Here is a 25351-nt window from a genome sequence, read left to right on the forward strand (position 1 = left end):
TAAGTTGGAGGGAAACAGAGCTTTGGGGTGACAGTCACACATGTCAATACACTGATTTATTCATCTCATCACTTTACATAACTTTGTTAGATTTCATCAACCTATAGGGTTTCTCCTTTTGGTAGTCTTTGGTAGCGTTATAGAGATAACAGGTTGGCGTCTACAAAGTCTATACATGTACTATGTACTATGGCAAAACCATGTCAACCAATACGAACTGAGTGGGCACCGGCACGGTACGGGTTATCGACGGTCAGACCGAAGCGGGAGCGGTCCGCTACGGTGACCGGGGAGGCAACGGCAACTGGACGGGGCCAGCAAGTGTACCAGGCCGCACTACAGTTCGAACCAAAGTGTGCATGTGGCGTATCGGGTATCCAAGGTCAATTGAGGCACTATGCACCAAGGATAGTGTTTATGACAAGACCGGGCTAGCATAGCTGAACTACGGGAGAATGGCTACGGGGAGCCGGCTGGCCACAGCGGGAGCCGTCCGCTGTGGTGACGGGGATGAACTAGCTCTGGCTGGGCTAGAACACCAGACAACCGCACAACATGTTCAAGCTAAGACTAGCAGTCCAATGGCCATTCGAAACCGCACAGCACCATTGGGACTAGTGTATTACTATTTCACCAGCTTCTACACACTCCTCGAGGGATCTAGGAGAAGGATGCTTCATAATAACACTAGTACTAGTGATTGCACTATTACTTCACCGCGCCTCAACCACTAAGGGAGGCCGATACTTCATAGTGACAAGAGTCGCACAACAATCGGTCCGTCAGAGTCGGGTTCGCCGCACATCATACGATTTACCGCACAACATATAAGTTCGCCGCACAACTTTGGGTTTAGGGTTCGTTCGCACTACATTGGTTTCGTGGTTCGCCGCACTGCCGAAAGTGAGGAAAACCTCCGGTATTTATAGGCAGTAGAAGTTTCGGGATTAAATAATGCATGAGCACTGATTTAGGAATTAACCAATAGTAATCTTCCATGTCTAAGGGTCACATGACTAGTCACACGGCTTACTAAGAGTGCCTAGTGCAAGAGACTAGAAACGTGTGCATTTACATAAGGGAAAACATGGAGAGAGAAGTGTGCAAATACAGAGAGAGATGTGTGCAAATAGTTAGATCAGAGTGCAAAAGTGTTTACACAACATCTTGAGCAACCTTGATGGAGTGAGTGACAAGCTAAATGGTTACTGTGTCACAGGTTATTGACACCGCAGGATGTCTTACCACGCCCAGCTACGCGACCACGCAAGGGTAACATTCCATTCCCTCGAGCTAAGTACGGGACTGGAAAACTGGACCGAGAGCTCCAGTTAGTGTTCATGGGTAACGCACGGGGGAGAGAAATGCTCCGTGCCGCTGGGCAGTCTCTCGGAGATCGCCAAAGCACACATGCTATGGGGAAAGGAACTTAGCTCGCTGGGGCGAAGGGAGGTGTGGTCAGTCGCGCACATGTACATCGCTACATGAATAATGCATACAGTAGCGCGCGTGGTATTGCATCATGCGCTGTGCTTGGTAAGAGACCCTGGGAATAAAAGTGCAAGTTGGCAATTTACGATAAGTAGGTAAAATAAATGAACAGCAAAAGACAACAATAAGATTGTGTACTTCATGGACAGAGTGAATCCAGAGGGCGCTAGATTTCCATAATCAAGCATTCTGGGTTCGTAACAATATTATAGGTTTTGGGTTACTTGTGATTTTGTGTTGACATTTTTGAAGTTTTTCATTGGTGTGGAATTTTGTGGGAGATATTTATTACCATTGTCTTTAAGCCGATATTTCCTTGTTGAAGTATGTGATGATGGTTTCTACGGAGCAGACTGTGCACAGACATGTCGCTGCATGGAGGGGGTCGCATGTAACAGAACTACGGGCGAGTGTTTCGGAGACTGCGCATCAGGATTCACAAGCATCAACTGCCAAGGTATTTACTAATTATGATATCTTGGCACAAGGCCAGACACGTGTATCAGAATGTTAATACGGGCGTTTTGTTTCATCAATTTGTGACACTGACATATATGGACAAGAATGTCGCCTGTGTCACTGTACGGACGGGGATGCGTGCGACGGAACTACGGGCAAGGGTCCTGGAGACTGCGCGCCATGATTCACAGGAATCAACTGCCAAGGTAATCTATGAACTGATGCAGGTTAACGACAAGTTCTGCAAAAGTCATATTGCATTGTATGGTGGTGTTAATTCATCTTTTAATTAGGTTCTGAAATGAACTAGTGAAAACATATGAACTGCTTTAAATGGTGTGGTAAAACAAGTCACCTGGGATGATCCATGGAGCATTGTGCATTTCTTATGGGCTTATTCAGTCTATTCATTCCACTGATATCCAGGTAAACACAGATCTCTTGTTATTACACTGATTGCAACGCATGTTGTATTTTTTTGCAGAGCGTAGCTCCCTTTGGATTGTCGTCTTGGCCGTGTCTGGCAGAATGATAACGATGGCGATTGCCATGTGACATGCTTTAAGCCAATCAAAAGACAAAACCTGTGGACTTAGGTGCTGTAGAAAAAGCAGGATTCTGATCCTTCAATTTTCTATGGCAAAGTTTTTTTTTCTTCTGATTACAGAAAAATGTCTCCCATTCAATGGAAAAAAGGCATCGTGCGACACAACTTGCACAGAGTTCCTAGGTAAAAGCCTTGTCAATCATAAATATGTGTTATATGTTGTCTATTCTATGTTTGAAACGTTTACCATTTCATTTACTTACACTGACCAACTCCTACACGACACAATTAACCATATCAGGTAACTGCGCATGCATAATAGCATTTTTGACGTTTGCTCTGCATACCCTAATATCTAATTTGGCAACGCGAAACATCGCCTTTACTACTATGGACATAACCTCTGTTGTATGCAATGATTTACGCAACGTATTGCTTTATCTAAGTGATAACAGCGTGCTGCATTTAGCAAAGATACTCTCATTCCCAGACTGGTTCCTTGCCCTATCCCAAGTCTGAAATAACACTGAAGGGTCTTAGAACCTCACTTTGATACACTCCGCTGTGGCTAGAGATGTGGTTCGTTGATCTGATTATCCCCTGACGTCTCTAAAACGATCGGGTGAAATGCCACCTCCATGGTCACGTCATATTGTTGCTTACGTAGCCCAGGAATCGCCATACTATACAAACAGGTGTCTTGGAACCAGACTAGCTTTGCATAGGTTCCCAAATAAAAAAGTCTACTGTGAATTACTGTCACTTACTCGCTTGACGTTGGTAATTATTGTCCCAAATCTCGGTGAAATCAGTGGCGAATCCAGCTTCTTCTTCTTCCCTTTTTTTTTGGGGGGGGGGGCAAACGACGTCTGAACCGTCTTAAAACGTTATTACAAATACTTTATTTCATGATGCCTTATAATGCCGCCGAGGAAGGTCAAGTACACTGGGTGAAATGGATTTATTGTTAAGCATACTGAATTCATTTCGCTAGCTGAATGTCAGAGCTTGGTCTTTGGTTTTACCTTCATACGTTAACAAAAAATAATTATCTCACTTCAGACCCTAATATACAGTTCTCCGCGCCCCTGATTACCGCAAGCTTCAGTTCATTTCATAATAAATCGACAAGGACGTTCACTTGGCAGCCTGTGAATTGTTCCAACGGCATCACGATTGTGAATTACGTATACAAGTTTGGGGCAGTTGAGAGTGAACTTGAAGCCGGGGCAGTCGACAGTGAACATGAAGCCGAGGCAAAACGGACTGAAGGCAACTCTGTATCGGTACACCAGTCATTATGCGGTAAATGGCATGAATTTGCGGTAGCTGCTGAAACCACCAAAGACATCGGACCATTCAGCTACACTCAGAGCTTTTTATTTGATCTCACAGGTATACATTTGTAACATGGTCTGAAATTGTTAATATGAGATATGTTCTGAAAGTGCAGTGTTTTATAGATAGCATGTTTTGCTTTTAACCCACTTTTCAACTGTATGCTAATGTCGCGTTTTGCATAAAAGTGCCAACACATTCATTGCACGATTTCTTACGTGCATTAATTTAGGCCTATTCAAACATGTTATGTGCTATATCGGTAACACTTGAAAGACCTACAGTATATGGTAATTAACTTTTTTGGGGGTATCGATGTTTCGAAAAATGTTAATTTTTCCGCGGAAAAAAATAAATTGGTCTACTTAGCTAACGTCCTTTTTTTCTGTAAAAAACTATAAAAATATTCTTGTCATTAGTACCTGATACCATAGATGGACTAATCGTGAATGGAACCAGTCACAATACCCTCCATCTGACGTGGGATGCACCGGGAACCAGCCAAAGGTACCCTTGCCCTGCATCCGACTACCTGGTGAACTTTGACGTCATCAACCTGGAGCAGTGTCTAGATGTTCATCAACATGGCGGATTAGTGAATACCAATGACACCAGCATCACTCTGCATGGACTAAAGGCGTACTCGACTTACATCGTTTCTTTCACCCCGCGAAATGAAGCCGGCAACGGTACAACATCGTTCCTTCAAGTAACTACTGGGGAAACCTGTAAGTATATTTCTACATTTTGTGTGTCGTCCTTTTGCCATGCACTCAATTGTGCTTGTTTCATGTGATCTGAAATACACTCTCGGATATTCCCTTTTGTGATTACAGTTTACTACAAGAAATAAAACACAAAGTGTTGCTCCTAATTTTTCGAAAACCGCAAATAAAAAATAATACGAATTTTAAGTACGACATAGGACATCGAAATCATATGCAGACGGATGGTACGTTCCATCTGTTTAATACCATTATTTGCATAAAAGAAAAATCCTTGAGTTTGTTTGCAAACCATCTGCGCTCTCTCCCTTAAGTACAAACAACTTACCAAGAAAATGAAAATAACTCCACTTCTTAAAAACTGTTATTCTGAAACCGAACAGAGCCAGCTAAACGATATGGCAAATCATCCATTGATACATCATTCATTTACCGCAGTTCCACAGGTCCAACCCGAATTCAACAGCAGTTCAGCAACGACCGAGAGTATCACGTGGACATGGAAACCGATACCCTGTGGGAAGAAAGGCGGCAACATTATCGGCTATGAAACACGTTTGATGAGATTAAGGGTAACAAACAGGCTGAATAGTTCAGCCACACTAATGACACACACCGGTTTAAAACCCTGTACAAATTACACTCTACGTGTTAGGGTGTACACCAATGAAGGGTCTGGACCATGGTTAACTGTACACCAACGAACGGCCACTGATGGTAAGCATACTTGCTCCTTGTGTTTGTCCGTAGGTATCAAAAGGGGTACACCAATGTGATGACCAAAACACCTCTGATTGTTCTTAGAATTTCGGTTTGTTTTGGTTCATTTCGGATGCTGTGCCCGCAAACAATTCTTACAACAAATCATCCTTACTGCATATTGTCCTGAAATAATTTGTAATGGATGCACTTGTGAAACTATTTTGCAGAGTACTTTTTCCCCCTTGATTAATAACATGTGAGATTATCATTCGGATGCTTTTATTCCATACAGTACCAGATGCTGTGCCAGATAATTCCCTCAAGGTCATATCCCGTGAACGAAACGAATTCGACGTTCGTTGGGCCTCCTCCGAAGGACCCTGCCCTGCGACATCGTACATTGTAACCTATGAACTCATCGAGGTAGACCAATGCGTGCAGCAGAATCCACCAATCAGAACAAATGTAGGAACGGTCAACACTACTCACGTTACTCTCCACCTACCTGCGTATTACTCACAGTACAGAGTAAACGTTGCGCCGATCAATATAGCTGGAGATGGTGAAGAAAATTTCGAATATATAGATACAAACGAAATCAGTAAGTAGTTTAAAGTAGACGCGAGGTCTCAAATTTCTCAACATTTATGTATTGTAGTAAATACAACCAATACGTTTTGTTGTTTGGGATTTGATCTCAAATTTAGATGGGTTGGTTTTTGTCGGTCTTTCTAAAACTGAGGTGTCACACAAACAACATATCACGAAGTAAATACACTATAGTTACTTTTTCCCTAAATCTGTAGCACCAACTGCAGCACCGGTTATCCGAAGTACAGCAACCAATGACAGCGTCACGTTCTCCTGGGATCCCATCCCTTGTGGCAGTAGACGTGGCAATATCACTCACTACGAGTACAGATTCAAAACGCCAGGATCACAACAGGAGAACAGACCTCCTGAGAAGAGAAATATCTCACAGTTGTCGTTTACCTTTCATGATTTATCACCGTGTACCACCTACTCAATCAGAGTTCGAGCATATACTCGCATTGGAGCAGGTCCGTGGACAAACTGGACAGAGCAAGACACAGTCGTGTTAGGTCAGTGATTAAATCAATTTTAAGGTCATTTCCCCCATAAATCCATTAATTGATGAGTCAGGTGTACGTACTATTGTTTCTCTTCAACACTAGAAAAAAAAGGAAAGACGAAGACAAACACTGGATATACCGTTGCTCAATTGGTATAATTGAACCGAAAATGGGTCTTCTAGAAGAGGAAGATAAAGAAAAAAACTTTATCCATCAGTGTCGGAATCACAAATCATCCAGTCTCCTGTCAAGCCACACAGTTTTTATTATTAGTCTCTTGTGACTAATTGAACTTGTGAAGGGACGTGTGATTGACGACGATGGACTTGTGATGATCTCAACTTCAACACACTGATGTATATAATGATTTATTGGCAATGTTCCAAGTGTGAGTATAAAAAAACATCGTTTCTTATCAGACCCAGAAAAGTCATCGGTAGACAACCAGTTGTGCTTAAACAAGTTGGTGATAATAAAAACAAGTAAAAGTAAATGCTTGGAATTCTTTGTAAGTTTGCCAAAAATTCCTTTATAAAGTTAATTGCAATGATGGGATTTGACTTTCATTTCTTCCAGATGAAATCAGAGCCCTTAACCTGGAACCCTCAGTCAACGAAATCCAGGCTTCTTGGACAACTACTGGGAACGAGGACAACCCTTGCCCTGTGACCTCGTACCGCGTTAGTTACCAACTTCTCAACTTGGAGCAGTGCCAATCAAAGACCGATCCTGCCCTGACAAATACAGCAGTTGTGAATGGCAATGATATTGACATCACGTCAATGCATGCTTACTCTACGTACAGTGTGCAAGTTGTACCCGCAAATAATGCTGGCGAAAAATACAAGAAGAAGAGGACAGTTACGACTAACGAGGGAGGTAAGGGCACTTAAACGCAAGAGGGCGCGTAATACCCCTCCTGAATTTACGGCCGTGTCTCAAGCGGGGCTCCAGAAAGACCTGCGGCTTAGACTACTGTAAGCATTCTTAGTCTTTGTAATTGCCGGTGGCATATATGAGATGCAGACAAGAGCTTTGGACTCCTCCCAGCTTCCTGTCTAAATCTGGACTTTTGTACAAATGCAGGTACTTATCCAAGGGTAGCAAGAAGCCTACATATCTGATGTCGGACAAAGGGAAATATAAGCTGAAGAGTATAAACCTGTTGAAGATGTATTGACCTTTTCTAATGTAATGCAAGAAATATTACCCAATAGTACACCACGTGAAACATTATTTAAATCCACGTTATTGCAGAGCCAATGGCTGCTCCGGAACTTGACAAAATCGTCCCGTCCAGTTCGGGCGTTCGAGTGTCATGGCATCCGATTCCCTGCGGCAAACGAGGCGGTAACATCACAGGCTACACGTACGAGCTACGTGACGCATCTGGGTCCATGATACAAACAGAAGACACCATAGCAGAGTCTGTAGAGGTTGATGGTCTGTCACAGGGGGCTTCCTACTTCTTCAGGCTGTGTGCGTTCACGCGTGCAGGATCGGGACCCTGGAAGGAAGTTGGATTTGACATTCCCACTGGTAAATGAAATGTACTCAAACTTCACAGCGTTCAATAACTTTGAAAAGTGTTTAAGACCAGCTAGCCATATCTTTATCATCCGTTTAAGACCGGCCACGTGACGGGCTCTCGACCAATAGGAATGGGTAAACTGTCTTAGGTATTTATGAAAAAAATAAGAATCACAAGAAGGTGCTGAAACAATGGTCATGAGGTAATGATACGAAATTGATAATCTTTATGCATTTATTACCTAACTTAATCCAATGAGCTAATTGATTCATAAGTCCAGCGTGGAAAATTTGTAAATAATAGTCTAATTAGTTTTATTTTGTCTGTTTTTCAGATGATTCGGAAACTTCTCCTGGGAGTGGCTCAGTTTCGGGCGTAGTCATCTTCGTCTTGGTCGCTGTGGCTCTTGCTCTCCTGATAGCTGTCATCATCAAGTAAGTTACCTGAAAGTTATCGAAGGTTACCAGCATTCCTACACCGGCAAACTCTGCGGGGCCGGCGGCCGAGTGGTAAGATGTCTGCACTAGTGACCGGGCCTGGAGATCGTGGGTTCGGGTCCAACCCAAGTTGCCTTTGTGCGGTTCATATTGCCAGCGTAGGAAAATATGTGTACATGTATTTTGTATTTAATGATTACGAACTAACGTCGATGAAGGGGAACGCATTTGTGAAAATATACCATAATTTCTTCATTGAAGCTAAATACAGGAATGTTCTTCCCAAGAATCATTTCGTGTTTTCCTTCGACCTGTAACTTGAACATTTCTTCGTTGCTTTCCCCCTTGGTTTCTTCAGGCTTTCAAGCCACAGGGCCGTTGCACTTTTTGAAGAATGTTAGGTTCCACTTCCAGAATAACAATCAAAATAAATGTATTAATTAAGCAAAGATGGTCTCTTAAAACAGTTTGTTAAAAAATGTTTTTTTGTCTCGCTGTCACAGGAAACGACGGCGGCAAAGGAGCAAGGCACTGAATTCGGGCGACACTGACGATGGTGTCCAGGCTATTTATGTAAACGGAGACCAGCAGGGTAAAGGTACGGGTTTCAACTACTTATAAACATAATTATACAAGTAAATAGTAAAAAAGGATCCCCAGCGCACATAACTGAGTTCTTGTTGCGTACATTTCATCTGTAGACGAAACAAGCAAACATGGAAAGTTGTGGTACAGCTGTTCACAAAACTGACAATACATCTGGTCAATTGTTTTACTAAAGATAAACACGTATAGCCAAATTACAAATAATAACACAAGAAAGACTCTCGGATGATCGTTGTGCCTGCCTTGTAACAGCCACGGCGTCACAGGTGACACATGTAATATTGTATCATGCGCTCCATACTTATGTACTTAGTGACGTCACAGGTCACAGAGTGACCGATAACCGCGTATAGGCCTACGTGTCTTCTTTTATTCATAGACATTGATACCACAGCACGGTCTACTTATTTGACACTGTGCTGACTGACAGTTATATACAGAACATGGTAAATATATGTTTCAATGTGGCGATAAAATCATTGGAATAATTTTGGTGGAAACACGAAACTCATCATTAAAACTGGCATTCATAGTTTCAGTTGAACTTGAGAATCTGCCAACTACGTCTGGTTACAAGCCATCCGTTGATACATCAGCTGCAGAAGGCCTATCCACTGATGAACCAGTGACGTCATCCACTAATCCACCAAAGTCTACTGAACAACTAGCTATTGCTGTCTCACCCAAAGCGGGGCCATCCCCAACATCCACTGATTCAGCATCAGCATCTGGTCCATCCACATCCACCAAGGCTCCCGTGAAGCCCAAACCGTACGTCAATCCTTCCACCAAGCCCAAGCTGAAGGCTTCGGCAAAGGCATCCCCGAGTTTCTCCCAAGCCGGCCCAGTTGCCATGGCTCAACTGGCTGAATACATCAAGAGTAGAACAGCTGGAAAGGTCATCGGATTCCAACAAGACTATGAGGCCAGTCGAATGACTTACTCGTATAAAGATCTAATTTAAATTTGGTCAGACGAATGTGATTGCTAGAACAGTAGTCGGGGCTGTGTAGCCTTCTCCCGAGAGCCAGTGCTACACGCGTAGATCGCGCGAGCGTATTGCGCTTGAAGTGTACGCAATCAGTTGAGAACAATGCACCTGATAAATAATGACGATGATGAAGAAGACTTGTAAAATGCCTATTTCCGCTACAGATATAGGAGCTCATGTCGCCCAGCAGTGATGCTCAAGTGTGCTCAAGTGCCCTCATTGTCAAAGTTCTTTGTCATTTCCTTCATTAAAGTTTCAGTTTCATTCAAATTCAGTAAAATATGCAAATGAACAGAATGGTTTAGCTTGAAAAGGAATGAGAAAAAAGAGGATGACTATTGATAGATTTCAGGACCCAAACCTTGCGACATTCGGTTTTTGCGTTTATTGTAATGCGATTATTATATTCCTTTTTCTTGCAGTCGATTCCAGGTGAGCAGATGCACTCTTGGTGCGTCGCCAAACAGGACCACAACACCAGGAAGAATAGATACAAAAACATCTTGGCATGTGAGTGTTCTTTCAGGAGATTCAGCGCCCATTATGTATGACTCATTTAGCGTATAACAAAGCCTCAGCAACTTCGACGGGTAAACGTCTAACGCATGCAACAGGGGTTACCACTTAGGTCTACTTGTAAAAACAACTGCTTCACTTTAACATTTGTAGTAATGTCCAACGTAGAAACGGTGTCAAAATCTTTCAAATAAAGTTAGATAGGTACCCGTCTTTCAAAATATCTCTGAATGAAGATCCCGCAAAATTTCATCCTAATAGGTCATACACTGCTTTAAGTAATTAAAAATATAGTTCAAATGTTCACATGCCAATTTTTTTGGGCGATACTTTGTCTCGATAGATGACCATTCTCGCGTGGTCTTGGAGTGTCTGGAAGATGACCCACAATCAGACTACATCAATGCCTCCTACATCAATGTAAGTCTTCATTTCATTTTTAAAGTTAACATATGCATGTTGAATAGTTACGTTTTTGTCACAATATTTCACATTATCAAATATATACGTATAGATGTATAATACAACTATTTTCCCCACTCTTATAGGGCTACAAGCATAAGTCCAAGTACATTGCCTGTCAGGGTAAGTATTCAGTGAAATAAAATAAAGTTCTTCAAGTAGATTTTAGATGTAACAAAGAAATGTTCAATAGATGCATTCCGACGACCTGTTGCATTGAAACGTAAAATGGGGGACTTCAGAAATAAGATGTAAATTTTACTTTTATGTTTTCAGCACCTTTCCGTCCGATATAAATAAATTGAAAGGAGGAGTAGCAAAGAAAAGTGCATCCATCATCGGCTCAAATCGCATCTAAAACTTGCCATCTATTATCACAGTATTTTCATAGTTTTAACACTTTTAACCAGTGGAAAGATACACGCCAGAAGGTTTTCCTTATCTGAGTATAACATTTAACAAAAAAATATCTCTCTACCTAATAAAGGTCCCACTGAGGCCTCAGTGGACGATATGTGGCGCATGGTGTGGCAGGAACGCGTGGGAAAAATCGTCATGCTGACGAACCTGATCGAACATGGCAAGGTAATTCGAATGAGTTGAATTCAATTCGCTTGAGTTCTTTCCTAACCAAGACACAGAACTGAACCTCTTTCACGCAGTTTAAGTGTCACTCCCAAGCCTCTGGGAGCTTGAGCCCCCCATCCGAGAGGTTGATTTTTTTTCTGAGTCAATTATTTTTTTTTTATATTTGGTGGCCTATTTGCGAATAGTATAAAAGGGGTGTAAATGGATCCACCAATGTCAAAATAGTCTCCCCCCCCCCCCCCCAAAAAAAAACCCAGCAAATTTGGGCAACATGTTTTGAAAAAAATTCAAACTTCTAAAGAAATTAGCAAAAAATGGGAGCCCCCCCCCTCCCCCAGCCAAATCCTGGGTGCGCCACTGCGAAGTTTCCATTCAGTAATAGGTCTTCGAGATTATTGTAGGGGGCGCGCTATTATCTTCCGATTTTGCAATCCCATATAAGCAAAGCAAACAAATGAAAAGGCAAAGATAAACAAAAGATGAAATAATCACGGAAAAGTATCATGGACGAGACACACACAATCTGAAAATTCCATAACCAAGTGGCACCTTTTGGTCTTTCTGTTGTTTTTAGGGGAAATGCGAGCAATACTGGCCCGAAGGTAATGCAGACTATGGAGAACTGTTTGTCCGGAAAGTGGACGAAACAAAACACTCTAATTTCATTGTGAGGACTTTCCACGTGACGAAGGTAAGTCTTAAGTGTGAAACTTTTCAGTCTCTTCCCGTTTAATGATTTAAAAATCGAAACATGCCACCGCTGACGAAAAAAAAAACACAACTACCTGACCAAATGTTCATTGTATTTATTGTCTGGTTTTACAGAACAGTGAGCCTGAAGGTGAATACCGTGAGTTAACCCAGTTCCACTACACCACCTGGCCAGACATGAAACCACCAGAGTCATCTCCGTTACTTCAGTTTGTCAGAAGGGTCCGAGCAACAGACACTTCACAACACGGACCCATCGTTGTCCACTGCAGGTATCATTACGTGAATGTTTTTGAAATGTTATTGCATGTTTACATGGATATCAAGCATCTGCCTTAGAGCACGTTCATTTGTCTGATCTATCGGGGTCGGTGCTAAATATAAGACGACGGAAAGTTCTTCTGCCGAAAACGTTTACTTTCCACTAGTTTATTTCAACTCACTAGAGAAATGTCTTGTGAAACGGCAATACCATTATTGGTGACCCCACCATGGCAAACTGCCAATGTTTTTAAATCTCCATCAAGGTGACGTGATTAACAAAAACGAACATATAACAGACCCTGTAAATCAAACTTAGATACCAGCCAAATATAAATACGCATTGATTAAACAAAAGGCATCGTGCCCCTTCCATTCCATCCTGAGCTTTTTGCGAAGCATCGGATAGACATCAATTTCCACGAAGTAAAGTTGAACGTCTTGATCCCTCAGATTGTGTTTGAGTTGAAGCCCAACTCATTTCTTTTAATGTGATGGGGTAACAACTTGTGGAAAAAAACAGATTTGATTCATTGGCTTATTTTGTCGTACTCTCTTCCTAAGTGCTGGAGTTGGCCGTACAGGAACCTTCATCACTTTGGACTCCATGCTTGAGATGGCGGAGGCAGAGGGGAAAGTCGATGTCTTGAAGTTTGTAAACGATATGAGGGAACAGCGCTTCCTTATGGTCCAAACACTAGTAAGTCCTGGGTATTTCTAGTTTGGAACTAGAGAGGTGATATTACAAAAACAATGTCTCAACATTGCACTATTTGTATTTCTAGGATCAATACAAGTTCATCTTCGATGCTCTGTTGGAGTCTAGTCTCTCAGAGAACACGGCCATCAGTGCTGATCGCTTCCATCAGAGCTACGCTAAACTCAAGAAACGGGACAAGAAGACAGGGACAAGTGGCATCGAAGCGCAGTTCCAGGCAAGTCGTATGAGCGTTTTCTTTTTTTGGGGGGGGGGGAAGGAAAATGCTGACCATTAGCATCCGCGATTTTAGATAATTTTTTATTATTATTTGTTTGTTAGTGTGGTTGGTTCTTTTTTTTTGGGGGGGGGGGCCTTGAGCCCTGCATCTACCAGAGTCCGCGATGCGATTCCTTAACACACACCGGAAATTTAAACATCCCTCGTGCTTTCATGTGACACGTAGCCAACATCCTTAGTGTACTTTCTTTTTCTAAACTCTTTTGGCTCGACTTTCTTTTCCGAAAAAACAAAAAAAAACAAGCAAACACACTAGAACTCTTCCTGCATTACCGATTCAACAACAGAAAATACCCAGTAACGACTCACCGAAAGGATCCTGTTGAGAAAGTTTTCCTGACAGAAGAAGCTTATCGAGACCTGCCGAATATATTCCATAGGTTGCCCATTTTTTTGTTGTTGCAATATTCCACAGATGCTGGAGTCGTTCACTGCAACACCAAGCGAGGAGCAGTGTATGGGAGGGAGGAGCGCCGCCAACGTTGACAAGAACAGATTCAAAGACTGCATTCCAAGTAAGTCAGTATCCAAAAAAGGCACATATATGGTTACATATTTGCGAAATTGCTTCCAATATTATTTCATTGTTTTGGAGAATCGGTATAGTCCATTGGTGGTGGTCCATAGTTACAATTTGGTGTACGTATTAGTACTGGCTCAAGACAGCAACCATTGCCGCCTCCTTTGCATATCAGTTGAATCAATTATTTGTTGATAATGCCTCTCTCCTAAACTGGTTTCGGATAAGCATTAACCGTTTAAGAACAGGCTATAGCATGCATTTGAACATTTCCTTCGGAACTGATTGTCCAACAGAAGACAGCAGCCGACCGTATCTGATGACAAAAGGTGACGAAGGAAGTACCAACTACATCAATGCTACATTCCTGGATGTAAGTCTCACGAACGTGCAAAAATACAAAAACGTTAACCCATACCACATCCATATAGTTATGCCCTAGAATGATCCCCTTTAAATTCCTCGAAAACGTAAAGATCAAACTTTAACGCACTCCTCTATGAGGTCACGTCTTATTTGTTAGCACATATAAGTCCGTGTTTGGTGTAAGCTTGATTTCTAATTTTTGTTTACTGTTTGTATACGTATATATATTGTTTACCGTTTAACAGGGTTATAACAGTAAGCATGCCTACCTAGCTACCCAGGCACCGCTGCCTAACACACGGGATGATATCTGGAGGATGGTGTTTGACTACAAATCATCTTGTATTGTCATGCTCAATTCCATGGGCAATGACCCGGTATAGTACAGTTCATTTGGTATCAGTGGTTGCTGGGTCTTGACATAAAGAAATAGGAACAAGTTTTGCAAAAAGTTTACAGGAACAATGATTAAAGAAGTACACAAGAGTGTGCTATTCCGCAGCGTATATTACCGACTGATACTTGCAGAATGTTATTTTCTTTTAACGGGATCATCAGAGGATAGACAAATATATGAAGAAACTTGTGAGACAGAGTCCGGGTCTAATTATTTATTGACTAAACTAAACTCACATTTCAAATAATTAAATATATAAGGATGACGAAGTAACAGGATGGGCGCTGTCGACGTGGCCGTATATAAAGGCATTATTACGTAAGATAGAGGTTAATCCACCACAAGATTAAGTAGGCTCACGGAGCTATCAGCTGAGGTAGGGAAATTCTAGAAATGCTTCACAACAATGTCATTACCCTCCCAAAATATTATCACTCAGAGAGCCTTGATAAGCACTTACGGGATAGATACGCTTTAATATTGTCCCGTAAGCCATTTGTTTTGGGTGACTGTTGTTGTTCTTTTCCAGGGCGTTGTCCAGTATTGGCCAGAAAAAGACAGTTTGGATATTGGGCCACTGACCGTTACACTGACCCGTGAGGACCGGCACAACGAGGACATTATCATACGGGAGTTGGATGTTTGCTATCCCGCTAGGAAGGTAGGCCAATAAGAAAGTAAACAAAAGAAAAATTCATCGTACAGTCGTTGACTCGTGACGAACCTTGCGCTTGCGCGCTACGAACATTTAATTTCGAATCAGGCAGGGTACTATATCTCGTGGAACTTTGCTCGAATGGTGGTACGAAGTTGTAGCTTACTCAAGACAGATTACGTTATAAGGGACAGTCTGGTACCTCAATTTGAATTGTTTAGTGGTATTTTGTTCTTACAAACTTAACAAAGCTCGCGAAAATATATATTAATTTTTATGAGGCCATAAAATACTGAATCTAGTAGTCAAAACAAACAGTATTTCAACCGATAATTTTGATTAATAGAATGACGAGGTCCAGACTGTCTGTCAGATCCAATACCTGGGATGGCCATCTGGGAAGGAGGTTCCAAGATCCCCATCTAGTCTCCTCAAGGTGCTGGAGGCTGTTAAGATGTGGTCGACCGACCACCCTGATGGACCCATCACTGTCCACTGCATGTAAGTACTCCACAGGGCCGTGGCAACGCAGTTGTACTTTCAATGTCACTTCCCTTATCCAAGTGTCCATATTTGATTCCATGGGATCTCTGAAACATCTTACAGCTTTTCCCCTCCAAATTGTGTGAACTAAACTTTCTCGCTTGAGGTTTTTTTCATAAGCTGTGCGGTCTATATCGAGGACATCCATAAGGAAAGTTCTTTTTTCCGATTTAGGACCATGAACCCAAGTGAGGACAGTCCTCGATAGTAAAACGTGTATTAAACCTATGAGAGGTACTGACAAAAGATTAAGTATAAACAGAAAAAGACAGATTGAATGTTCTCGATTTACACTATTCACAAAATAATTGTATGTGTTTCCGTTGCACTAATATACCTGAACGACCAACATAGATACAATAACACAACCTGTATTTCTATCACTTTAAATTGGTACACTTAAAGTAGAATTAATTTTCTTCACCTAACATGTTATTTTTGTCTCAGTGACGGCGTCGAATGCAGTGGAACCTTTTGCGCCTTACTCACACTCCTGGACCAACTCGCACTGGAGAAAGTTGTAGACGTCTTCCAAGCCACCAAGAAACTCCGCATCACCCGAGCTGGGATGGTCAACACTTTGGTACGTTTCAAAGCATTATTTCTGCATCACTAAATCTTTGGATCATGCATAGCCTTTTTATTAAGCGCAATATTGCGATGTGGTATCAAGGACTTTATGAAACTTCGGCCTGTAAACCGTTGCGGTTTCATGAGATTTTGTCCCCTGACTTAAAAGGGTACGTGGGTGCAGTTTAAGCTTCAGGAAAATTAAGTTCCATATAAGCGGAATGCCAGTATTCGGTATTTGCAAGCTTGGTGTGAACATTTAAACATTTTTATTGATTCTGTAGCAAGAGATGGATCCGAAGCTGGAAACGAAGCCAGCTTTTTGGAAACTCCCCTGCCCACCCTTATGATCCATTTGAATCTTAGTTTGTGTCCGAACCAGATGTAGTGTTGCTTAAACGGTGACCAAATGTAACGTGGTAGCCAGAACAACTGTGCTATTAAAACTAAAGCAACACTGTTATTCATGATTGGATGCGAAGAATACCACCAGTTAAATGTGAACAGGAATTAAATCAAATCATACCTTTATTATGTTTTTAATTTCAGGCTCAGTACCAACTGTGCTATCAGGTGATCCAAACCTACTTGGATTCCAGCTCAATCTATGAGAATTATCGATGAATCAGTTTGGGACAACTTGTTAGACATCATAAATGTCAGATTTGCAAGTCCATTAGTTTGTAACCGATACTTAACGTTTTTGTAAGGACAAAGAGGAGTTTTGGAAAGGTAGGTTTTCTCTGCTTTAACGTCAGTATTACATCTATAGTTTCAAATTCCTGCTCGGCAATTTTCTGTTCGTCGTGGGGCTAGGCTAGGCTAGTAGCCTCTTTGTTCCTATATCGCTGACTGTCTGACTGACTGACACACTGTCAATTATGGGCTCTGTGCGCGACCAAAAGAAGGCGTGTTTTTCCCTCTTTTGAGAGCTCCGTGGACGGGGGACACAGCGTGCGTGTACTGTACTGTGCTGGTTCGTGCGCAAAGTACGCACGACTTCCTGAGTGTGCAAAAGCTATAGCAACCGCGTCTTCGCGTGAGCGTCAGGCGTCGTCGGCGCGCGAATACATTCGAATTCAACTTGCAATGGTCTCCGAGACTAATCTCCGCCTCCAATAACTTTGGGGACATTCAAAATACGCAGTGGATGGATCGGGAACCAGTCTAGATCACCCCAACTCTCCTTTTCTGGCTGTTGATAGGGTACTTGTGCACGGAGCGGATAGACCTGAGACGTAATGACGTTATGGCTTTGTTTCCATTATGCACTTTCCTATAGGAGCGAAGTCGGGACGCCAGATAAAGTGGGGACCGTCTACTACATAGGAAAGCGTACATGTAAACAAAGCGTGACGTCATTACGTCTTAGGCATATTGTGACCTAGACTGGTTGTATACTGGCATAGAGAGCCGGGCAGTGTTACCGTATAGGATTACCCCGTAATAGGCCAAATCCTGTCCATTGTGTAGACGAGATGTTTGACAACCAGTGAATAGCCATTCTAAATCAATTGAATACAATTTCCTTACTTTGTTGTGAGACCATGCAGGTTGGCTAGTCTTGCTCACATTATCTAGCGCGAATTCTCCCTGTTAAGCAATGGACTATCCTCACATATCTTAAACTCAGCTTTCGTTTTCTCCACCTGTCGTATCTTCATCTTTGCGTTCATTTCCCCGCGTATTATTATTCAAGAAATGAAGTGACAACTGCAGTCACAATTGATATCATTAATTGATTACTTTTATACTTGATTAAACAAGCGGTAATTTATGCATGAACGTTTACCCAGACACCATGGGTATCAAGATGTACTAATCAATTCCATTATGTAAACTTAATTACAATCGATAAATGTTGTTGCTCATTATTGTAGACAACAAAGCTTTTGTCGTAGAATGCGAAAAATTGAACGTATAATAGTCAACATCGATATTAGTGCTTTCAGTTACTTAAATGATTTATTGAGACACTTATACGCTAATATTCAGCATGATATACAGACACATTAAGCAAAGTCTCGTAATATCTCTATACTCAAGATGTGGTTTAAATATTGTGTTATGGTACAATTTTAGTAATAATTATTATATCAATCCACGACACACTCCAAAAAATGTGTTTAGAAATGAAACAAAATTTTGCTGCACTTTGTAAACATGTCTAGAGCTAAACATTACGTGTCCAATTCCTGAACATCAATGTTCAGTTGCTACATATGTCCATCAATACTCTACACATGTTTAGTATTTAGTCATGTTTGCAAAGTAAAAGCCAGAAAGCTTTTGTTTCTGCAGCTTAGCGAACGGGTTGACAAACCATCGTAGACACAGAAATTAGCGAGATGGCTGTGCTGGGCATTAACATAGTGAGACAACTCAGCGGCGTCTGAGCTTTTGTTGTTTATGAAAATGTTGTAAAAAAAACCACTAGGATACTCTGATGATACACGAGGCTTTTACTGATGGGATTGGTTGGAGGTAGCACTCAAAACTAATCGCTTTATTGACGACAGAGTCTAAAGTAAGTTTTAGAAACAAAGCTTCCTGAGAAATTAACTGCTTGTTCTTGAAGCTAACAAAAAAAAACCCAGTCTAACGACCTCCGCAGTGTGGTACTTGATGTTGGTTGTTTGAGATAAATTAGAGGTCGCAAAGAGGGAATGGCGGTTACCGTCAGACACTGGCATAGTTCGGGATGAACTCGATATAAGCAACACAAAGTTAGAACAGCAGACGAAAGCCCTCCAGGATGCGACAGTCGGGCAGGGGTGAATGATAATGTGGGGAAATTGGGTTAATGCATGAATGGATGGCTGAAGTAAAACCGGCATGGTTGCTGACACAATTAGCGACCAGAAACGAAATACAGGTACTTTGCTGGGTTACAAAAGTGGCATATTTCACCATGTTTTCCGTCAAACATTGGAGTGTACTTTTTGTGCTTTACAGTACTTTCATGTTAGTTTATTCAGTGCATGTTTTGAAATTCTCAGAAACACATTCGTTAGGTAACAGTCCAATTAAAAAGTATGTAAACGAATTATATTATGAACCGCAAAGTGGTTATAATTTAAAATGGATTTGTTTTCCCTCAAGTCTTTTTTTATACTGGTACATCATTTGAACTTTAATCCACAACAATATCCAAATAATACACTGAGCAAATTACTATTTCGATTTACAATCCAAAATAAAATGTCATTGTACTGCAGCGTAAAGGTTGACTCCGGTTGTTATTTTTTTGGTGGACTGAGAGCGCTATATGTAATTTAAGTTTATACAAAGGAACAACAAAGTTGTCTTTGTAAATTAAGTTTATATCAACGATACCGTGTTTTGTGTGCTAAAGATAAAGTTGTTGAGGTAATGTGTGGTTCATGATTGCAAGAGTGCTTGTAATGTGAAGCATAATAATGCTTTAAAATCCTACATTATATAAAATCCTTATAGATGACGAATTTAACTACCAAACAACGTAATTATGTCTACTGCATGTTTGTAGAGCTAAGTTAAAGAAACTTGTAATGTTAAAGGGAAAATACAACATTTGCAAACATAAAAAAAAACAACTACCAAATCATTTTGAAATACCTTGCTGGACTGTTAGTAAATGACAGTGTAAAGCATCCTGTAAAATCATGGCACCTGGTATACTGCCATTTTCAAGAAAAGTGGTATTTTTGTATCAATTTCCAACGCTGGTCGGCCGACCAGCGTTGGAAAAAACTGGCTTTTTTCAAATACTTGCCCCAATTGACCATCGCACTTGTTTGCAATCGAGTACACACCTATAAACGGGTACAAGCCAGCTAGACTGGTTCCCTGACCTACCTTACAATTTCCCCAATGTATGTAAACTGCTCTGTTTCTTCTTATATGGAGTCAGGGAACCAGACTACAGGAAAATGATTGTTTTTCTTGATTTTTATAGCATTTTCAAACCCAAAACCTCAAAAAAGTCAGTGTAACTGAAATAGATTATATAGAAGTGCATATAAAAATAAGTAAAAAGTTGAACAAAGAAACTGTCTGGAACGGCTTGAACCTGCGACCTCCAGTGCTCTACCAACTGGGCTATCCAGTCCTATGTTGGTGGTTATTTCAATATCTTTGTTCAAGGGCGCTAGTGAGAATCGCTTTTATTTTTCACATTTACTTCAAAAACAAGGATAAGCTAACATTAACGTGCCCTTATTCCACTTTTTTGTCTTGCCCTAAAAAACTGTGTACCGGGAAATATTTCAAGAATGAATATCAATCCACAAGGAATTAATCCATTGGACATTGAATCAACTCAAACCGAAGCACACATTTATGTGAGTAGCGAGTAGGGTGAATGCGCACAGTAGACGCCATGATTGACTGGTTGAAGTAATTAGTGTGAGGGGTAGAAGCAGAGTCAATATCCCCGCAATCAAACAACTGAAAATAAAACAAAATAGAAGGAAACGCTGTAAAAAAAAATGAGCACACTTTTTTTCTCTAAAAGTACACACAAATAATGCGCGAATGCTAGGCTTAACTTGATATCACCATTGTTTTCCTTGATGTACTCGTAGCCAGATGAAGGTGTGGGCTTGTAGGACACCTAGGGCATCCAACAGGGCGGGCTATCATGAGCACATAAACCAAAGAGACTCATCAGTGTCATCGATAACCAAGGGCACATTAAAGGTTGCAGACTGGATTTCCTAGTGATTACATGAAACATTGATAACCACGTGACATGCAAGTACGCATGCGCTAATCTGAATGGATAGGGACAGGAGCCGATATCGCACGATTACTATGTGTTTTACAAATATTGTCTGCTTTCGTGATATAATAATCGAATTCAGTCGCTACTACCTGTAGACCCTATTTGAAAAATGTACACGCTTATCATATCCAACAGGACTGAATCGGTATAGTTTAATATAACAAACCGACGCATATGAAATTAGCAAAACGTCATTACTTTAATTATCTAAGTTTGGTGAGGATCCATTCACGGTTGCAAAAGCTTGCCAGTCTTTCAACCCGGCGTAGTTTTGGTCCAAGGCGGAAGTTTTTTTTTGTTCCCGTATTCAGCCGGTCTCTGAAATACAAAACACCGTCAAACTGCGGCGGTGATGGTAGACGGCACAATCAGAAAGATGAAACAAATTCAGTCTTGGGAACTTTAGCAGTGGGACCCATGAGATTCCGAGCATATCAAGCGCACGTAAGGGTTACTTTGAAATTCTCAGGGTCTTTAAATCTAATCATGTTGATAGCGCCCTCTAGGGCCGAGATAGTTTAACGGCGCTTGTCAGGGATCGGGCTCGGGACCGGCTGCATTAAGCGAAACAAAAGGGTGCAAATCCAGTCTGAAAATAAAACCCAACTCAACCGCGCAGTGCACTGATGGGAGCAGGAACCTACTAGTATGATGGGCTCCAATACGACGGGCCATTCAGTCGTCCCATGGCGGCAGGATTAAAGTCACCATCACTTGATGCTCGGATACGCTCATCAGGAATGGTGCCGTCTTCAAGACCCAGTCGCTGACAACTATCTGTTGTCAAGATCAAAATAAAACCATTTAATGACATACAGCATTTTGATTCCGTATAGTGCGGTTTTCTTCCGTGATATTTGCATGTCTTTCTCAATAAGGAACGGTTTCAATAAAGACAGCATTTCATGCGAAAAGGTGGTTGTTTCGCTAAAAGGAAGCGGACATTTCATGTTTACAATTGTGGAATAACCATATTTTAAAGGTCTGGGTTTCAGAAAAGCCATATCTTTAATTTACGGAGTATACGTGGAAAACAACAATTTGCCTACATCTGACGCAGCCTATTTATTTAATTTGGTCGGCGTGACAACCATGGGCAGTATTTATTTCGGTACCATATTGACCCGAAATAAAAGCTAAAAAAGTCTCACAATTTCATGACGATCACAAAAAGCGTTCCCGAGCTATTACAAGACATTCCATCGGATTGTGCCCCCCCCCCCTCATCGAATGGGAAAAAGTGATGTGGTCTGTCAAAAACAGACGCTTCTGGCATCAGGTCGTTTTTTAAATATTGTAAAACATCCCCCCCCCCAAAAAAAAAAAAAATACATAAATAAAATAAAAAATTCTTTACTAGCAGTTTGAAATTGTTACGAAGGTGAAAAAAACCCAAAATGATTGCTTGATGAATTTTGAGTTATCCATTTTTGATTCATTTAGAATTTAACAAAAATAAGTTTATACAGGAACAAATTAATACGATCTGAACTGACACAGTTTACTTAAGACATGTTTAGAACTACAAATTTGAATGATAAATAAAAAATGAAATCGGTAGTGTAGTTCACAAACTTTGTGGACAAAATTAGTTGGCTGTGGTCATCAACACCAACAGAGGAGCAGTGCTGAGTCTTTTTACAAAACCTCGTTTCAGCCTCAAACTTGCAATGAAAGTAAAAGATAGAGGTACTGAAATGTCGATTTTACACAAGGGTCTTAATGGATTGCATATACTTGGTTGCACAACGGCACTTTACAAATTGAGCTTTTTAGAAATAAAACGGTTGCGAAATTGAAGAAAAAAATTGTCAGAATCAAGTCCAAATTTGGTGCCTGGCACTCAATTGGATGAAACCTACTCTGTAACCAGCTTGAGTAGACAAAGCATGAAGAACGATGGCGCCGTACCATTGGGAATGAGTGAGTGAACTCGACAAAGTTCGGTTTACCCCAACCTCGTTTCCATAGGTACGATCTAGCTGCGCCATGTTGGTTTCCATCATGCCTTGCGCGATCTTAGTGAAGGAACTCGTACGTGCCCATGGAGTCGATAATCAACCGCGGCGTTGCGCCCATAGACCAAACCGGGCACGCTATCACTTCTATCACGGAGGCCCTCATCAGTAACAAAAGCTAGTTATTGTTCTGTCATGGAACATTTTGAATCTATTGTTTGAGACACGACATGTTAAGAAGTACAAATGTAAAAAGAAAACCTGAAAATCGAATACAACTGATCCCGCATATTATTTAGGGAGATGGGGGTGGGCCATCAAAGTTGATATATTACACCACAAACATTACATCAAAACTGAAGCTTGACTGTCTTTTGAGAGTCAAGTCAACCTCTCTGTTTTTGGTTATATTCCCACATTGCCCTTCTATTGAACCAGGGCACAGTAGGAATTTCGTTCTATTTAAATGTAATTTGCTATATTTAAGGAGAGTTGAAATTATTATTTCTACATTGCGCTACTACTGACCCTAGGCAAAATGGGAATTTTGTTAATTTGATGCACTTTTTATAGGTAAGGGGTGTTCAATTTACCCATGGGGTAATATTCCCACATTGCGCTTCTACCTTACCCGGGCAAAGTGGGAACTACAGGCAACTGTGATGTATTTTGCTATAGATAAGTGCTGTTCAAAGTACCCATTGGTAATATTCCCACATGGCCCTACCACAGAACCTGGGCAAAGTGGGAATTACTGGCAATTGTGATGTCATTTGCTATAGATACGGGCTGTTCAAAGGACGCATTGGTAATGTTGTAGGTTTGTTTAGGGGAAGAAACGAAATTCATTACGTTTCCCGTCAAACATTGGAGTGTACTTTCTCTGTGTTTCAATGAAATCAAGTTACGCACAAGGGTGTTTTCATGTTAGTGTATTTTATACATGGTTGGAAATTCTCAGAAATATATTCACCAACCTGTAATTATCATTAAAAATTAAAATTATAATTAGAAGACTTCTAATGCTTTATTATATTTTTATTTTACATTGTCACTTTTTATGCCATTTGCGCATTTCCTACAAATTATTCAGACAATATAACACCGACAGGAACATTATTTAGATTAAAGCCAACTAAGCCCAATAAAAAAAGTCAAACAATTAAGCGTACTCAATGTAAAGCTAGCACTTCTTATGTAGAAATTAATGTTTGCATGCTATCATTTCAGAAATATCTCAGAACCCACTATCATTGGGAACCAACCTAACTGGGGACCGACTGAAGATCGACTGAGCGATCGACTGACCGACCGACCGACCGACCGACTTTCACTTTTTGTGACCTAAACTATTTCGTTAAAACTTAAACTAACAATTTGCTGACATGTAAGCGAAATTTTCCCTTTTTTTATACACTCCATAAATGAACAACACCTCCGTGTTAACCAAGCTCTTTCTGTTTTCTCAGCTGTACAAATCGAATCTAAACTAATGCGCTTTGATTTCTAACATTTCAATAAACCACAGGGAAATCAATAATAGGTGCATAGATAAACAAGTTTACATATGCCACTTGGGCGGGGTTTGAACCTGCGACCTCTGGAGTATCGTACCGGTGCTCTGCAATTGAACTGAGTTTTCCAGTCCCATGCAACACGCACTTGGCATTATTTAATTAAGCGATCCAAATGAGTGCAAGTGCCATTTTTGTCATCAGATTTTTTCCCGACCGACTGACCCTACTTCAGAGGCAAAACAATATGAGAGTCGTACAGACAAAGAGGGACGCCGTATTAAAGTAGGAACCAACTGCTTAGCATCTTAGAATTACATGACTATGATAGCTCTTTTAATGAATGCTTTTAATCATCACCAATCACTGAGAATGCAATTATCATGTATTAATTAAACAACAACGTAGCTCAATAAAGTATATATTATACTCAGCAAAAAGGTGAAAGTGAATGTGTGCCATCATATTAGGTGCACAATGTGCAAGTATGTGGTATAAAGGTGCCAGTAATCTTTTAACGTTGGGCATGGACGATCCAAAATAGAAGATCCAGTGGATGTTAGTCTAAAGCAAGAAAAATAATGCTGTGAACGTATACAGCAATAGT

The 25351-nt window shown here is 41.0% G+C and overlaps 1 protein-coding gene across 1 annotated transcript; it reads left to right on the plus strand.

Annotated features, from left to right (window-relative positions):
• The first annotated feature begins 455 nt into the window (after positions 1–455).
• Positions 456–17525, plus strand: LOC119736712 (receptor-type tyrosine-protein phosphatase T-like). Its single transcript, XM_038210725.1, has 27 exons — positions 456–619; positions 1236–1330; positions 1817–1948; positions 4255–4563; positions 4999–5277; positions 5555–5863; positions 6069–6365; positions 6933–7235; positions 7614–7895; positions 8222–8321; positions 8828–8880; positions 9470–9855; positions 10344–10431; positions 10781–10857; positions 10986–11022; positions 11387–11484; positions 12062–12178; positions 12313–12470; positions 13024–13159; positions 13245–13394; positions 13872–13971; positions 14273–14349; positions 14588–14719; positions 15269–15400; positions 15741–15895; positions 16385–16520; positions 17057–17525. Exons 1-27 carry the CDS (start codon positions 456–458, stop codon positions 17129–17131), a joined length of 4377 nt encoding a protein of 1458 aa, XP_038066653.1. The 3' UTR covers positions 17132–17525.
• The last annotated feature ends 7826 nt before the right edge of the window (positions 17526–25351 follow it).

This window comes from Patiria miniata, unplaced genomic scaffold, assembly GCF_015706575.1.
Source record: "Patiria miniata isolate m_02_andy unplaced genomic scaffold, ASM1570657v1 HiC_scaffold_3, whole genome shotgun sequence".
NCBI classification, from domain to species: Eukaryota; Metazoa; Echinodermata; class Asteroidea; order Valvatida; family Asterinidae; genus Patiria; species Patiria miniata.

Excerpts from the sequence above, each read along its gene's own strand:
- LOC119736712 (XM_038210725.1), top strand. The coding sequence starts at position 456 with ATGGCTACGGGGAGCCGGCTGGCCACAGCGGGAGCCGTCCGCTGTGGT. Across the intron at positions 11,023-11,386 it reads CAAGTACATTGCCTGTCAGG|GTCCCACTGAGGCCTCAGTG; the intron begins GTAAGTATTCAG and ends TACCTAATAAAG. Across the intron at positions 13,160-13,244 it reads TCCTTATGGTCCAAACACTA|GATCAATACAAGTTCATCTT; the intron begins GTAAGTCCTGGG and ends TTGTATTTCTAG.